Source organism: Photinus pyralis, unplaced genomic scaffold (genome assembly GCF_008802855.1).
Source record: "Photinus pyralis isolate 1611_PpyrPB1 unplaced genomic scaffold, Ppyr1.3 Ppyr1.4_unclustered_Scaffold5342, whole genome shotgun sequence".
Classification (NCBI taxonomy): domain Eukaryota; kingdom Metazoa; phylum Arthropoda; class Insecta; order Coleoptera; family Lampyridae; genus Photinus; species Photinus pyralis.
Window position 1 is genome coordinate 5,664 of NW_022171761.1, and position 17,558 is coordinate 23,221.

At 35.8% G+C, this 17,558-nt stretch overlaps 1 protein-coding gene and 1 long non-coding RNA gene across 3 annotated transcripts; one reads left to right on the forward strand and one right to left on the reverse strand.

Moving 5' to 3' along the window:
- Positions 1-5,172: 5,172 nt before the first annotated feature.
- On the reverse strand, positions 5,173-6,131 carry LOC116182455. 2 transcript variants are annotated; one of them, XR_004147520.1, is made up of 3 exons: positions 5,802-6,119; positions 5,619-5,749; positions 5,173-5,567 (listed from the first exon to the last, which is right to left on the reverse strand). It is a non-coding gene; the product is annotated as an uncharacterized LOC116182455 (long non-coding RNA). The 2 variants fall into 2 exon arrangements; XR_004147519.1 differs by having other exon boundaries at positions 5,173-5,749; positions 5,802-6,131.
- A 5,880-nt stretch (positions 6,132-12,011) lies between these two features.
- Positions 12,012-13,677, forward strand: LOC116182451. The gene is made up of 2 exons (XM_031502989.1): positions 12,012-13,044; positions 13,169-13,677. Exons 1-2 carry the CDS (start codon positions 12,747-12,749, stop codon positions 13,675-13,677), a joined length of 807 nt encoding a protein of 268 aa, XP_031358849.1. The 5' UTR covers positions 12,012-12,746.
- Positions 13,678-17,558: the final 3,881 nt, after the last annotated feature.

Here is a 17,558-nt window from a genome sequence, read left to right on the forward strand (position 1 = left end):
TCTGGAAGCGTTTATTTCAAAAGTGAACCACACATCGAGAAATGTAACTTCCCTACATACCAAAAGGCAGATTGAAAGAGAAGTCCTCGCAGGGATGATAGAAGCGTAGTTCCTCTTAAAAACCCCTGTTAAAGTTTTTCTAGAAGTGCTCCAGAATTTGAGAAATTAATTTTTTTGACCTAGCACATTTCTAAATAGAACACCTAACTTTGACATCGCATTAAAGAAGTTACAGAGAGGTTAGAAGAAAATCCCCTATAGGGGCGATAGAAGGGATGTTCCTCTTTAACACCCTGCTCGCGGTTTTTCTGGAAGTGCCCTAAAATTCGAGAACTTAATGATTAAGGGTATTTTGGTCATTCTTTTAAATGTGAACGTTGTGATTTTGGTCATCTGTTTTGCTCATGCGGGAGCTGTGGTTATGAAGCCGATTTTGTGTAATTGTTGCAGTTATTCACATTAAAGCCGGATCTGGCTTTATAGTTCCGTAGCCGTAAGAACGGAACCGTAAAATCTGACGTTAACGAAAATTATGCGATTTATAGTTACCGTAGTGGTAAGAGATGAGCTTGCGTATTTATCTGCCATTGTATGTCATCTGTCAGTAAGAGTAACGTGCATTTCAAAATAATAATAACCAACAAAGTGTCAATAATTACTGTAAATAAACGAAACGAACGTCCGGATAAACTCAACTGTTTGAATTATCCGAGTACTATCGAAGACAGGCGCGTTAGCGCGATTTACCGTAAGGAATAGATTTGGGCATTTCCTACGTACCGTAACCGTTCTAACGCAACGTAAACGGGAACTATAAATGTTCACGCGCAACAAGTAATTCCAAACGTTACGGTACGGTGCGGTGTTGCGGGTACGGAACTATAAATTCAGCTTAAATCACATGACAGCCGACAGGTTTGGTAATTTATTTTCGGCGAAGTCTTCAGATTAAATAGTATATTAAACCACGATTACTAATTTATTCATTTCATAATTTTTCGTTTTGGTTATAAGTTTTTGTGGTCCTGTGTATTGTACCTGTTAACGGTAATTTCTATGTGTCAGCCACTTCCAACCAAATTCAAGTCCACGGCTTAGTAGCCACTGTTATGGAGGTGGTTAGAAGGCCTATTGGTGTAATATATTTATGAGGCATTTACAAAAATTGGAGCTGTAGATCCCGGTATATATACCGTAGCGTTCGAAAATGTGATAGGTAATTATTTTACAGTGTTCTTTTATTACCATATGTACCGATCACATTAACGAAATGGATCACTAATTGGAGTGTATTCATCTGGTTGGTCCACGCGCGCCACTAAAAAAAGGTGCAAGAGTTGTAACCTCACTTTGCAATCTTTTTGGCTTTCCTTCAATAATTATCAAGAGGACTTCCGTTGTGTACATTTTTTGTTATATTCGAAACCTTAGATCTTACGAAACACTTTCATGGTAGTAAGTATATGCTAATGTAGCCTTGTAGGTATATGCTGTTTATCTCAGAGTAAGAAATAAAGATAGCGATGCCTTGATGCTTATCAAAACGCGCCATAATCTCGTCGTGTTTGTAAATATTGCAGGAAGCGAACTTGTCACATTTCGCGAAACCATTTTTTAATTAATATTAATAATAGATATATAGAAAGGATCTAAATGGATTTTTAAATATTTATAAAGGTGGTGAAAAACAAACTATTATAAGTTGAAATTAAACGGCCTAATAAGAAAATTTAAGATAATTAGTGTGTCACGACGGCAACGCTGTAGCGATTTGACAGATGAAACTATATCTGTTTATTTCTAAAAATCGTAATTTTCGGCATTTTTAGTTCATTTTATAGATTGAAACTTATTCCATTGTGTTTAATAATTTATCAGCACCCTTTGACATGGGGAAGGGTGTTCTGTTTGTGGAACTATCTTTGTTTCCTACTCTATATGTTTATAAATTTATGCGCTACATTTACACATGACAAAAGCATTGTTCTATAAACAGGCATGCACCAAAGTTACCGCATCTCATCAGTCATCATCAAATGTTTACCGACATTTTCCATCGTGGATCTACCGCTCCAGTTTTCGTAAATGCCCAATAGGTATTATGCTGTCGGTGCCCATATTACAGTGACTCTATAAAGACAGTGTGGCCATATGCTCATTTCCGCCATTTTTCCCAAATTTATTATTGAGCTTATGGGAGAATCGCACATTTTGAGTGTAGGAATGTTGCGATTTACGCAAATCCTTCTTTTGAGAATTTTTTTTCGGGAGGTTTTTAGGGGTATTAGCAGATCAAATTACCGAATGGCTTGGGTTGTTCAATAAATAGGATTTGACATGTGTGTTCATGGTCTTTGTCTTGTAACCGGCTGAAGTGTAAAGTACGGCTTGTCTTGAAATATTTTGTTATACCTTAACTGTGTCCTTTTGCTTTTTTGTATCAGGTGAGGTATTTGCTTTATTCAATTAATCTATAAATGTGCATAACTTGAATGTAGATTGTAACTCTTTACTTATGTACTTACTGGATTCAATCACTTGTACCTCTTAATGTGTAACCTTTGTTGGTATTGGCAGTCATGTTTCATTGTCGGTAGGGCTGTATCTGTGCTGTACATACTTGCATGTGTACATATTTGCGTATTGTGCTTTTTAGTCACTCTCGATTATTTCATTGCATTTCATTATATTTGCTTATTTGGGACTGGAGTAATCAAGAGGGAAGTGTGCTTGTTTAGAGGGGATCGAGTTATTCAAGTTTATACGGGCCTTGGTGAACCTAACACTAACATTTTCACTCGTTCCGAACCCAACAACTTTAGCCCATGTCTACAGGGCCTGGGTAATCCTCCCGGCCGTCGAGGTATATTTAACACTTCTTAGTTTTGCCTGATGATGTGTTGTAATACCTGGAGAATGTCTCGATTCCATTTTGGTTACTCATAGCGTGTTTGTATAGTATTTACCCCGGTTTCGAGGGGGCTCAAAAGTGCTGTACATTAGATGTTTATTATAGGACTACTCCGAATTAGGTTTTCCTGCAGTTTTCCAATTCGTAAGGTAAATGCCGGAGTAGTATAGAACCACCTAATACCCTCTGCAGGGGCGCCGCTAAAAACCATTATGCGGGTCACTCTGTAATCGTATTGGTATTAGATTCAATATAAACTTAATCAGCTATTTATTTTTACTTTTGGTGTTCCTTATCCATAAAACACCCTCAGTGCCTGCTGAGAACCCAGTTATTACACAACGTAGGTGTCCTACATGACGATCACGATCTTAGTGCACTCGGAGTGGCCCCCGAGTGACAGATTCTCGCGGGAAACTTAAGCGAGAATATTCAAATAGGCAGCCATGTTAGTTTGGCATTCCCTCACTACAGAATATGGTCAAATATTCCGGTGTGTTTTGAAGTTGGCGTTAGCCCGCCAAGATCGGGTTCATAACCACAGCTCCCGCATGCGCAATAAAAATTACAGAAAGCACAAAGTTCACATTTAAAAGAATTTTTGTATACGTTCATTGTAAACGCACACGTACATACAGATAGATATAAGGTTTTAAGTAGGTAATAGATCCACTGTCAATAACCACCTCCATAACAGTAACTACTACGCCGTGCACGTGCACTTACATGCAATGCAAATAGCAGTTGTCTACCGTTATAGGTACAATATACAGGATCACAATAACATAACCAAAAAGAGAGATTCTTATGGAATGAAAAAAGCAGTGATCGTGGTTTCCTATATTATAGTCTGGGACTTCACCGAAAATTATAAACAAACATTTTCAAGTGAATGACATCAATCATCACGCAAAATCGGCTTCATAACCACAACTCACGCATGCACAGCAAAAATTACCTAAATCACAACGTTCACATTTAAAAGAATGAACAAACACACTCATAAGTTCTCGAATGATAGGGCACTTCCAGAAAAACTGCGAGCAGGGTGTTAAAGGAGGAACATCCCTTCTATCACCCCTACAGGGGGTTTTCTTCCAACCTCTCTGTAACTTCTTTAATGCGATGTCAAAATTAGGTGTTCTATTTACAAGTACGTGCAAGGTCAAATTTAAAAATTAATTTCTCAAATTCTGGGGCACTTCTAGAAAAACTGTAACATGGGTTTTAAAGGGGAACATCCCTTCTATCACCCCTATAGGGGGTTTTCTTCCAACCTCTCTGTAACTTCTTTAATGCGATGTCAAAGTTAGGTGTTCTATTTAGAAGTATGTGCGTGGTCAACTTTAAAAATTTATTTCTCAAATTCTGGAGCATTTCTAGAAAAACTTTAACAGGGGTTTTTAACCCTGCAGTGGTGACGTGAAATTTTGGAACACCAGTGGTGACCTCGGTCTGAGAGACCGAATTTGATTTTGGCTTGATTTCGTATAGTTACTACGCATGTAACTTGGCTTAAAATAAAGGAAAAAGTACAGTCAATAAATAAAGGCATATAAATCGAAAAATAAATTTTATTCTTGTAACATAACCAGTAGCGGTCCCAGGATTTGGTAAAGGGAGGGGCTCAAACCCGAACTTTGCCCCAACATGGAAAAAAATGAAAGAAATCTAATGAAAAAAATGAATGAGGGGGCCCGTGGCCCCCCCCTGGGACCGCCACTGACAGTAGCGGTCCCAGGATTTGGTAAAGGGAGGGGCCCAAACCCGAACTTTGTCCCAACACGGAAAAGAATAAATCTGATGAAAAAAATGAACAATAGGGGGGGGAGCCGGGCCCCCTGGGACCGCCACTGAACATAACTAAATTGAATTATACACAATACTAAGCTTATGGGGGGATGCGCGTTGCAATGCTGCGCTGACTAGAATTTTCGTAGCATCAATGCACCGGAAAGCGGCCAATTACTCACGGCACTAAATTGTCAAAGAACGGCTTGCTTCATCAAGTTGTTCGTCTGGTCTCAGACACGCAAAATATTAAGCTAGCAGAACTAGCAGTGCCATGCGCTGCATCGTTTTTATAAAAATTTGAAAAATACTTTTCGTCGGTCTGAGAGACCGTGCGTCACCACTGAAGGGTTAAGAGGAACTACGCTTCTATCATCCCTGCGAGGACTTCTCTTTCAATCTGCCTTTTGGTATGTAGGGAAGTTACATTTCTCGGTGTGTGGTTCACTTTTGAAATAAACGCTTCCAGATGACGAATAGGATAATCGTTTAATTATCAGGATACAAATTTTTTTTGACAATCTTTGTGTAACTTTGTTAGCGACGTCATCGTTTACATACTACGGTGCACCCATCAAACAGAACGAGATACGTGTCTAACAATGTCTCACATGCTCGTGTTTCTACACAGGTACATGTATTAGCATCTTGTAAATATACAAATCTCTCATTCAATGGAGATTACATATTTAACTTATCGTGTTAGTAGATATATCACGATTGAACTCGACACAATTTCCATTACGAAGGAGCATCAACTTGTCGATGTGCTTGTTCCTTACAAGAGTCGTAGAACATGAGCTTCGTTCCATTAACGGTTTATCTCTGGACTCTTTATCCATTATTAATTCCCACGAACCTGTAACTGTTCACTCAATTTGCATTACAGGTAAGAATAAGTGAAATTTGAGATTACCTATTTTTATAGCGACAGCGTACACCTCCAATTTATTGTTAAGGGGACCCGGCGCCTCTTGCACATCTTTCGATTTCCATCGGCCTTTTTCTTGCTTTATATTAAACAATATTGCGCAGCAGGTGCAAATCCTACATTCATTGTTTACTGTTATCATAAAAGGAATCGTAAAATTGGACTTACCGAATATGTACGTAAAAACTGTAAAGGTCACGTGTGACCGACAGAAAATAACCCAATAAATCCCTTGCCTTCTCAAAATTGATGAACGTATTAATTAATCCATTTACACGTTCGATGTAAGTAACAATCAATAACAGCTGTTTTGTTTTTGCGCAACCGCAAATAAAACGTACCTAAGACCTACGGCTACTTTCCTTCTCTAACGTAACTGCGCATTTGCATGCAGAGTAATTTTCATTCATACCATTTCCATTTGATACATTAAATTTGTGTCTCATTCTTATGCGATACATTTTATGCAGACCGAATTTCCATTGTATGTATAAGCACACTTAAAATGCGCTTTATTTTAATGCGGTGTATCGCATAGAAATGATTCACAAAATAATTCGACGTTCATTTGAATTAAAAGATGCACTATTAAATACATTGGAATTCAATGCTACATCTTAAACTTCGATTTAATTTTTATGCCATACCTTACGAATAATTTTATTTCCATTGGTAATATCGCAACGGGTATCTATTTTAATCCAATACGTGAATAACGTTTGTTCTTAAAGTGCATATATACGAATTTCAATGCATGCGATTTAATTTGATATACGCATGAGAATGGTTTACATTTTTTTTGGATGCAAACATACTCGACTCAATTTTATTTAATATCAATTCAATTACACACAGCAGCAAATGTATTTCACTTCTGGTATAGCTGGACAGTTCCAAATAAATGCGTTATGTGTTTAAATCTTTTATACAAATTGCTATTTATTTTGATGCATGACAATTAAATTGGCAATGTTTAATATTCATCTCTGTCATCTTGTAGTGTTTTAGGATTCAAACGCTAAAATCCATATTAACATTTCCTACATTTGCATACATTTGGCTAACATTTTTTTGACATGTTTAATTTGTTGGTAACAATTCAATTGTTATTTAAATATTTTGGTATACGTTATAAATGTATAATAAATAGTAAAACGCATCTTGTACACACCAGCATTTAAATAGGTTTGTGATGTAGATGATCGCAAAGAAAAAGCATTCAAAATAAACCTATCGCATTTTAAATGCAATTTATAGTATTTACAGGCATTAAAAACTGAAGTGGTGCTACGGGATTCGTCATATAAACGTCGTTATTTTGTGACATGTTACAAAGGAAACTATTTAAATTACTATCGTACTCCAAGAAAATGTGGATTTTAATTTAACAAAACCATTTTATTACAATGGCATATAAACGTAACCAATTAAAATGCTATACTTAAAATGCAGTTAATAAATAGTAAATTGGCGTTCCATAAACACCACAGATTATATTGCGAGTTATTTGATCAGACATTAAAACCAAAACACCATTTCATGATCCATTATCCTACAGTTATTTTGAATTTAGGACCTTTGAGACATATTTGGTCAATGAGATATGAAGCATTTCACAAAGTTTTAAAATCTACTGCAAATTCTGTAACTTCCAGAAAAAATATTCTTCTTACATTAGCTACTAAACAGCAGCTCAGACTTTCATATAGATTTTTAAGTAGACAAGGGTTTAATGACAACATTACTTGTGGAAATTTTGAGGATCTTGCATCATTAAAAGATTTTTTTATTTTGAAACAATTACTCGAAAAGAATCAAATAGAAATTGATAATCTGTTTCATACGTCTTGGCTAAAAGTAAATAGTTTTGAATATAAATTAGGGTATGCTTCTCAAATTAATAATGACGAAGAAACTGATCTACCCTCGGATCTACCACAGTTTGGCACAATAAAATACATACTTGGAAACAAAATGCAAAATATATTTTTTTTAATAATTCAGCCACTTCATTTAATCGGTCTAAATACTCATATCGGTGGATACGAAGTGTTAGATTCTATGTCAACGCATGATTCAATAAATTTGATCGTTATGCCCATAGACCGCCTTCCAAACCACTTATGTCATAACATTCATACTATGGCAAACGGAACTAAAGTCATATGTGCCCTTCAATAAGGATCATGTTTTATTTTTTTTCTATATACGACAATACTATTTTTATTGCCAAAGAATGTGTTATTAAGTTTTTAATTTTTGTTTTATATATTATATAATATTGTATATTATGTATAGTTTCCACCTAGCACTGAAATAAGTAGTATTACATTAAATAAATATATATTTGCTTAGAATAAACGTTTTTTCTATTGAAATAAATTTTATTACGAAAAGTAATAAATATCTTTTAATATAAACAAAAATTACTTTGGTTGAAACAAGTTTAAAGTTTGTGCTAAATAAATTGACCCATAGGCTGAATAATAGGTTCTTTGCAATAAATAAATCATTTTTTTGAACAAAACTCCTCTTTATTTGAAACAAAGTGTTTTAAGTCTCGATTCAAATAATATTTTGTTACATTCAATACATTAATTGCATTCAATTAAAATATATCGGTTTTACGCCAAAGAGATGACCAAGTTACGTTGAAAAAATGCATAGTTTATTCGAAGACCAAATTATTTACATCGTGTATCTTTATAGCATTAATTGAACATAATATTTTATTGAAGAAATCAAACAAACTATTTAGATCAGTGAAATAAATATTTGCTTCGCCATATACAAACAACAAATTTGTTTATGACAAATAATTTTTGTTTCGTGTAAATAAACCTTTTTCTCTGTGTGTGAACGCGATATTACAGTTAGTGATCCATTTTTTAATTTCTTATACATAGGTGACTTGTGGGTGGGAGCTGCAGTCAATTACTTGTATGTGAGTAATAATTGTTACATATATACCAATTTGATCCAAGCATCAGGTTTTACTATATTTAAATCTCAACTTCGATCTGCTATCAATGAAATAGGTACTCTCAAACAAAAGCGGGACGCATATTTGTAAGCAGAAGACGCGTCCGCCAAAAGACGCGAGCCGAAGTAGAGTGGTATATAGCAGACGAGTCAGCAAAACCACTTGGTAAACAGCAGACACGTCGGAGTAGGTTAAGACCTGTACCTATATAGCAGATGAAAAAGTTGGATTTTTGCCAGACGCGTCTGAATAAAAGGACAGGGCTCGGCTCTTTACTTTTGTATAAATATACAGGAATATTACACTATAAATAAATAACACTAACATTGATTTGCCATACTTTTTTGGGATAGCCTATATAGCATGTTCTTATCTACAATCTAATCTACAATTAGTACAAATTCAGGTCCAAAAGGAAAAATTATAAGAAAAGGTAGTGGTCTCCCCCATTTTGGGGAAGACCACTACCTTTTCTTATATGTAATAAATTAATATACACCCAAAAAATATGGATCAAACAATACACCAAAAGGATGCGCGCCTGACACCATTAGCGTTCTCTATGTCAACGTGGTCTAATATTACAAAAGATTTTTGTACAAACATTTTAAATTAAACTTACCTCTACCTCTTATTTACTGAAGAGTTTGCAGACGATCACGCTATTTTCCTTAACACTTTTATATGCGTAATTCTTTGGCCATTTACGCATTCGGCATTTTTAAGGTATAAAGTGAAAAAGCCGACGTATCAGGCAGACAGCTGACGCCTTACCTGATATATGAATATAAAAATAAAAATGTCTGTGCTGCACTTCCTCCAGTAAACAGCAGACGTGTCAGGCCCAGGCGGATTCTGGCGGACGCATCTGCTAAATATTAACATTCTTCGAGCAGGGCGAAATTTACCGAAAGGATAACGCGTCTGCTATTTACAAATATGCAAGCGGGACGCGGGGAACGGAATCAGTGCGCATTGTAATTTCACAACGGGAAATGCAACTAAACACATTTGACACTGCAGCGGTATCCCGCTTTGTAAAATGCGCTTCTGCAAAATTTGTACTACTATTTTTCATTTCCTAATTTCAGAGAAACTCGATCCGATGTGATTTCAACGTCTCTTTCTTTGGATTTATCAATGTCAGAATAAACTACGAAAGTATCGATTGCCCAAATAGGTAACACATTTTTGAATTGCTGCTAAGTACTGCAGCTACAGACCATCTACAAGCTTACTCAGTTAGTTAATTCTATGGTGATTCCCTATATTTCTATTGCATTGCATTAAAAGTTCTACCTGTACGATGTTGTGCTTCCTATGTAAAAGGCAATTTAATACTCTAAAAATATTGATTCAACATTTCAAAAGAGTGCATGATTTAGGATCAAGCTCTTTATTTACATGTTGTGAATGTGAGCGAACTTATCAGTACTTGGATAGATTTAAAAAACATGTGAATCAGAAACATATTCGTAATGCTATTAAATTAGTCGATTCTGAATCTACATCCTCAACCACTAATCCAACTTCACCATCACCACCAAAAACACCAACACCAAAACCACCAGAACCACTACTAACAACACCCACTGAACCAATATCATCACCTCCTCCTCCATCACAATATCCTGTGGACTTTAAGTTTGAAAATATTAAGAATGGATTAACTCAATCTTTGCTGTTGTTTATACTTGAACTACACAACAAAAGTAATTTTTCTAGAAAAGATATATCTTACGTTCAAAATGCTATGACCAAACACGTAGTTACCGCATTTGTGCAATTGTTCAAGGAATTGCATAGTTACCTCAAAAGAAGCAATAATACTGAGCTCTGTGAGGAAATATTGGGTATAATTTCGGCTTTAAGAAATCCCTTTGAGAGTTATAATTCAGAACACTTGCTTCACAGGTTGTTAAAGTATAATGACTATGTTGGAGATATAAAACATTATACATTATGTAATGAAGTAGTTGCAATTCATCGACAAGGAGGTTTAACTTATGATGAGAAAAAACTGTCAGGTGTTTTGATGCCACTTCAATTCCAATTTCGGAAATTTTTCGAAAGGGGAAACTTACTAAGAAACATGCAAGACTACATGAATCGGCTCAAAACTTGCACAAAAATGAAAAATTTCATTCAGGGCAAATTATGGGCTGAGAAAACTAAGCTCTATCCAAATAAAATTCTCATTCCATATTTTGTATATATTGACGACTTTGAAATCAATAACCCGTTGGGGTCACGTGCCGGATTGCACTCTGTATGTAATGTTTATTATTCATTTCCGTGTCATCCGATAGAAAATTCAAAATCTGAAAATGTATTCCTAGCAGCATCTCTGAAATGTAAAGATATTAAATCTTTGGGTAATGATGTGTGTTTTAAGCACCTAATAAATGAATTAAAACTTTTGGAGGAGACGGGAATTTTAATTGAGGTTGAAGGTAAAAGTGAAGAAGTGCATTTCGTAATAGCTTTAGTAACGGGCGACAATTTGGGTTTAAACTCATTTTTAAATTTCAATAAATCTTTTTCCAGTACCTCATTCTGTAGGTTGTGCAAAACAAATAAAATTGAATGTCATAAGCAAGTAATAGAGAATTCTGCTTCTATGCGAACAATAGAAAATTATGAGGATGACTTGGACTTGAATAACCCTGCGTTAACAGGAATCAGGAGCGAATGTATATTGAATGAAATTCCGTCATTTCATGTGGTCTCTAATTATTATGCAGATGTTATGCACGACGTATTTGAAGGTATTTGCCACTACAACTTTTGCCATGCTCTATTATACTTTATCCAGCAAATGAAATATTTTGATATAAGTACTTTTAACTTGCGGAAAACACATTTTGAGTATGGACCCACTGAAATCGAGAATATACACAATGCTGTCATAGAACTGAAACATATACAAAAAATTAAATTAAAAATGTCTGCTAGACAAATGATGACTTTCACTCTATATTTTCTTATTATGATGGAGGATTTGGTTCCAAACGACGATCCGGTCTGGAATTTTCTTGTGAATTTTGTTGAGATAGTAGACATTTTACTATGTTTTGAAATAGATGACACAACAATCAATCTTCTAGAACATAAAATCAAAAAACATAACTCAGATTTTGTGATATTATTCAATGACACTCTGAAACCTAAATTTCATAATTTGGTCCATTACCCCACAATCATACAACAATCTGGACCATTACGTAATTTTTGGTGTTTCAAGTATGAGTCATTTCATCGACAGTTCAAGATTTATTCTAATTGCATTACCTCCAGAAGAAATATATGTCTTAGTTTGTGTAAAAAATATGAATATAGATTTGCATAAAATATATCAAAGTCGGATAACAATACTCTTTTCACAGTTAATAATTTACATCAAACGGAATGTAATTATGCAACATTGATTCGCAATAAACTGAATATTAACATGGACTGCCTGAAATTCTTCGACGAGATGATCTATAAAGGTGTAAGATATTCTTGTAAAGGTTACTTTGTTTCCACATTCGAAAATGATATTGCATTTTATGTCATATTGAAAATTATTGTGATTAACAATGAATCTGTACGACTATTTTGCCAAAAATTGAGAGATGTTGAGTTTAAAGAGCATTTTATCGGTTATCTAGTTGATACTACTAATTTAGGATCAATTTCAATCCTTTCCATGAACGACATAGTAGGACCTCCAATCACTGTAATCAAATCACCTAGAGGTCAGACTATTTTGAGACCAAAAGAGTTTTTTAGAAGCATCTAATTTCCACAAATTACGATCTAATCTATTCATTATAATTAAGCTGTTGTAGACGTCGATTCCTTGTATAAACTGCAAATTTAGCCTACGGACATTCATGGAGTCAAATCAACTGATAAGTCGAAATAAAGTGGGGGAACTGTAAAATAATAACTCAAATATAACGTATTTTCTTCTCAGCTTGTACGGTTTTTCGTCCCCGTTTCGACTAAAAATAGAGAAAACCACTAGTTCACATAGAATGACTTGCAGTTTGTACAACGAATGAACGTCCTAAACCAGACTCACGACTCTTTCCAATTTATTATATTTCTGTTATTATGTATCTCTGAACTATTTCTCTGAGAAAATGGTACTGATAAGGGAGCATACGTACGATTTTCATATACAGGTTGAGCTTTCAAAATTAGCAATGGAAACTTTGGAATTCGGGATCAACGAAAATGATGAAGAATATGGGTTTTTAATGAACAACAGTAGCCTAAGAAGAGCCTTGTCAGCGGACCTTACTGCGTCTGATTCCATTCTCCTTGACATAACAAACAGAGAAGACAACCAAATGAGCGCTTGCTTGAGCGCTGATGTTCTAGAATTACAGACATTATTGACTAACTGGAAGCTTGATCGTTTGCTGAATCATTTAGTAGGTATGTCAAGTCTCAAAATTATGTAATTTACAATCTAAATAGTGAACTAATTTGCATGATCCAAATAAATAATTCTGTACCTATATATAAGCATTGATAAGTATTTTGACATGTTTTTTTTCAGATCAGAAGGTTTTCGTGCCTCAGCTCAAAATGATGGGGAGACACCATGTGCGGGAGTTGCTCGAAAAATATGACGTTGGAACGCGAATTGAATTCGAGCACTATCTCTCACTCTGGAGACAATCAATTGGTATCCCTCTAAATTCCTATGAAACTGGCCCCACTGGAAGTGGTATGACAAGGCAGCTCGCAAGCACATCCATCTGGGTGGACAATCTTGAACCATCAGACATAAGGTCACCGTGTTCATCCCATCATTCAACCGATGCGGGATCAGGTGCCAAAGTGCTATTGGCAACTATTCTGAAAGACTCCCCGAAAGCAGCGCTGTTGATGGAATACTGGGAAAAAAATTCGAAATTTGAAAACGAACAGAGAGGAGCCCTGATCAGTTTAATAGCAAGATACTTCGAGGATAATCGCATCCCCATGACAATGGCAGCAAGCTATCAATTGGAACGAGAGATAGTCGAGAGATTTCCGACTGTGAAGCTGGTAAGTTGGGCTTAATTAATTCAGTTCAAAATATTGACTCCAACTTAACAAATTCTAGGAGTTCTACCGCACTAACAAGAGAGGAAAACTCTACAATAAATGGAGGAACAGCAACGGTAGATTCAATAAAGCTGTTTTGAAAAAAACGGAAAAAACGGATACAAGCAGGACTGATATTGCTCTTGGTAAGTGAATAAATGTTTTGTATATATTATATATATTTCAATATATTAGTTTATATGCTTATCAATTTACGTTATTATTTGTTTCAGATTCAGAAAAGGACGCGGAGGATATAATAAGGTCACTGCGCATTGCGCAATGACGATCTATCTGCCGAAGAGCTCGATCGGTTTTGGAAGGCGTGCGGGAATTATCGATTGAATCAAATCAGAACAGCCAATTCAACAGCAGAAATTTTGAAGAAGTGGCCGCAATATAAAACTCCCTCCGGATATAGATTTGTACGTGGAATCATTCAGATTTTAAATAATATTAACAATAAAGTAATTTACTTTTGCAGATTGAATTTGATTTCGTCATTCTCAATAGAGATAGTAAAGACCCTTCTTCAATTTGGGAGGCCGGTGCGAATAAGATAATACAATTCCTCGCAAATAGTATCAAAGACAAAGAGTTGAAAACTTTGATAAAAAGTCTGGACGAAGACATGGAAGAGAGTAAGTAGAAATTAACTTATAATGCAGCTTCTCGTGTCCTCAAATCGACTATCGAAAATATCAATTGATGATTGCGTAGATAATATTACCTACGATTACATAGTATACCTTAAGTATTACTTTGTCACACTAACTTTCATTTTCTACCAATAGATGGTCGGAACGCCACAATTCTGTGGCTTCTTCATGGGTTCTTTGTGCCCAGCAATCGAGGAACACAAACCGATATAAACGGCAAGAAAAAAATTACAAAATACACTATTCGAGACTCTCAGCAGTATTTCCTCTACCTGGGAAAATCTGCCCAACAAGTAGAGCAATGGATAGAACACAGGAAGTCCAAAGGTACAGGTGTCTTTTTGTCTAAAAACGTGTCAACATATATCAGTACAAATAATTACAATTGATGCTTTAATAATAAGTCATTTGAGCATTTCTATAGGTAATTAATGTACCTACTCTACTCTGATTCTAAAATTAATGACCGGGGACGTTGTATCAAACCATCTTTGATCCCCATGTCTTGTCAAGGCACACTAAAATATTAATGCGATGCATATTGATTCACTGCTATTGATTTTATGTAGCCCGATCCTTTGATCAATGAACGTAGCTTTAACCAATAGGTAAGTGAACCTTAAATCAAGACATTGGAACTTTAGGGATAAGCAAGAATACATGTATAACGTGTACTTGAAGCCTAATACTAATTTACCGCAACCTCAACCCAGAATTGCTAGGCATTGCATTGAGGTTTTTGATCATCAAAACAACATAATTTCAACGAACGAAATGACGTCTTCAAAGCCTTATACTAAGGAACCGCAACCTCAACCGATACTCCCAGCCATTGTATTAAGGCTCTTGAACATCATATAACGTGAGGTTAGTTCGGCGCTGTAAAACTCAAACCCCGCCGCATAAACGGGCAGCTAGCTCAGATTCTTAATTAAAAGAAGGGCTCGAGATGAGAATCTTCCACAGCGGTTTGTTCGTTTGGGCATATAACATAAGTTTTTGATCTTTGGTAGTCACTAGAAATGATTAGTTGAGCGCCACCCAATTTTGCACAAATTCTGACCTCTCCTGTATAGAAATTGGGAAAACACAAGAGAGCCAAATAATAAATTCACTACGAGCAATTCTGATTTATTAATCCTGACAAAACGGTGCAGGATCGGCAAATAAAATGTATCTTCAATACGACAATAACAAATACTTTAAATGACAAAAATAATCCCCAAATAAATTCCTGAACACTTCCCTAATAATTACGTTACCAGACCCCTACAACAATGATCGAGCAAAAATGTAGTTAAGATTTCAATGGATTCAAAGATTGAATTAAGTTAACCCGAATAACAACTCATATAGGCAACACTGGGTACAAGTAAATTAAAAATCTTACCTTGAATAACACATACGCTGTCTTCTCCGAAAAAGAGCTCTCCTTCGAAGTTCCAGTTCTGTAACACAAAAACAAACCCCAAGCTACAACGCTCGGAACGATTATATGAGCCGGAAGGGCCAAAAAAAAATAGCTTACTCGTAGCCGGCTCGTTTACCCATACGTTAAATACAGGTGCGTTGCTCTTGAAGAGAGCCACGACCTCAAACACTAGATGCGAACAAAATACAAAGCTCCGATCATAAATCGTCGGAAGGTTACACTAGATTAACGGTATTGAAGCAAATAAAAAAGGTTGTGTAAAAGATCGTATCTTCCGAAAATTCCACAATCAGCTGGTCGCTCCCGGTATCGTTTAGGTGTTGGCGCTTATCTACTCGGTGGTACGCCGGATAGCTGCCGGCAATCAACAGGTGTTCGTACTCCGGAATATTCGCAAGATGCAAATTCATTTACATACAAGGATTCGTCTGTACAAGGATTGACCTACTACATGGATTGACCGGTACAAGAATTCGTCTACTACATGGATTGACCGGTACAAGAATTCGTCTACTACATGGATTGACCGGTACAAGAATTCGTCTACTACATGGACCCCCTAAAAGTAATGAAGATGTAACACTCCCTTAACGAGATTTTTAATAACATACCTGAAATCGTCAGGAGGGTAATGAAAAATACTTAAATCAATGAAATATGAAAATTATCCAAGAGGTTGTGAATCTGAAAGAATTTTAGATAACATAACGTAAAAGAAAGCCAACGCCATTTCACTTACATGTAGGTAGGGCGATGAACTTCCACCAGATATAGCCTCACAACGGAGAAAACGGCTTCTGAGTTACTCTACTCGACAACGCCAATAAACAGGTAAAATTGCCAGAGATTTTACGTGAATGATGGCAAATATTACCCACTGGTTTAAGAAGAATTCACAATGCCACGCTCTACAAGTACAACCTCGTTGGCTTTAAAACGGAAATGAAGTGAAAAAATTACGCGATTCTGCGCGAGGAAAGAAGCACGCGTACAAGTGACGCCATCTCACCTATATCCTGCCTAACGTAGCAAGCGGTAATTTTGAAATTTGAATATAAATAAACTAAACTGTTACAATCAAAACAACACAATTTCAACGAACGAAATTGATGTCATCAGAGCCTAATACTAAGGAACCGCAACCTCAACTGATACTCCCAGCCATTGTATTAAGGCTCTAGAACATCAAAACAACACAATTTCAACGAACGAAATTGATGTCATCAGAGCCTAATACTAAGGAACCGCAACCTCAACCGATACTCCCAGCCATTGTATTAAGGTTCTTAAACATCCAAACAACGCAATGTTAGCGAGACTGAATTGATGTCATCGGAGCCTAATACTGAGGCACTCGCTATTAGTCAATCACCATCGAAACCTTCTAGCAATGGTTATAAGCTTTGGAAGGATTTTGAGGTCAAAAGACTTGTTTCGATCACTATTTTTCTCATATTTAGGTAATTTTTTCTTTCTGTGTAGTAACGCGTTATTCGCATTTTGTGTGGGTTGCACTGCATTGTACTATGGTTTTTTCTTCAGTGCACGAAAGTGCATTCATCATTCTCGTAATTTGATTCAAGACCGAAAATAATGTATAAATTGTTATACTGATAAATCATAAATTACTATTACTGTTACATCAAATTTCGCCGTCAGTAACAACCACTGTATTATCTCTGTTTCTCGTAAAGCGTAATTTGTATTATTCCTAAGATAGTACAACCATGACTCAGGTGGATCATTTCGCTGGTAATGCGAAATTC

Coding starts and splice junctions, on each gene's coding strand:
- LOC116182451 (XM_031502989.1), top strand. CDS start 12,747: ATGGTACTGATAAGGGAGCATACGTACGATTTTCATATACAGGTTGAG. Junction 13,045..13,168: donor TTTGCTGAATCATTTAGTAG/GTATGTCAAGTC, acceptor GTTTTTTTTCAG/ATCAGAAGGTTTTCGTGCCT.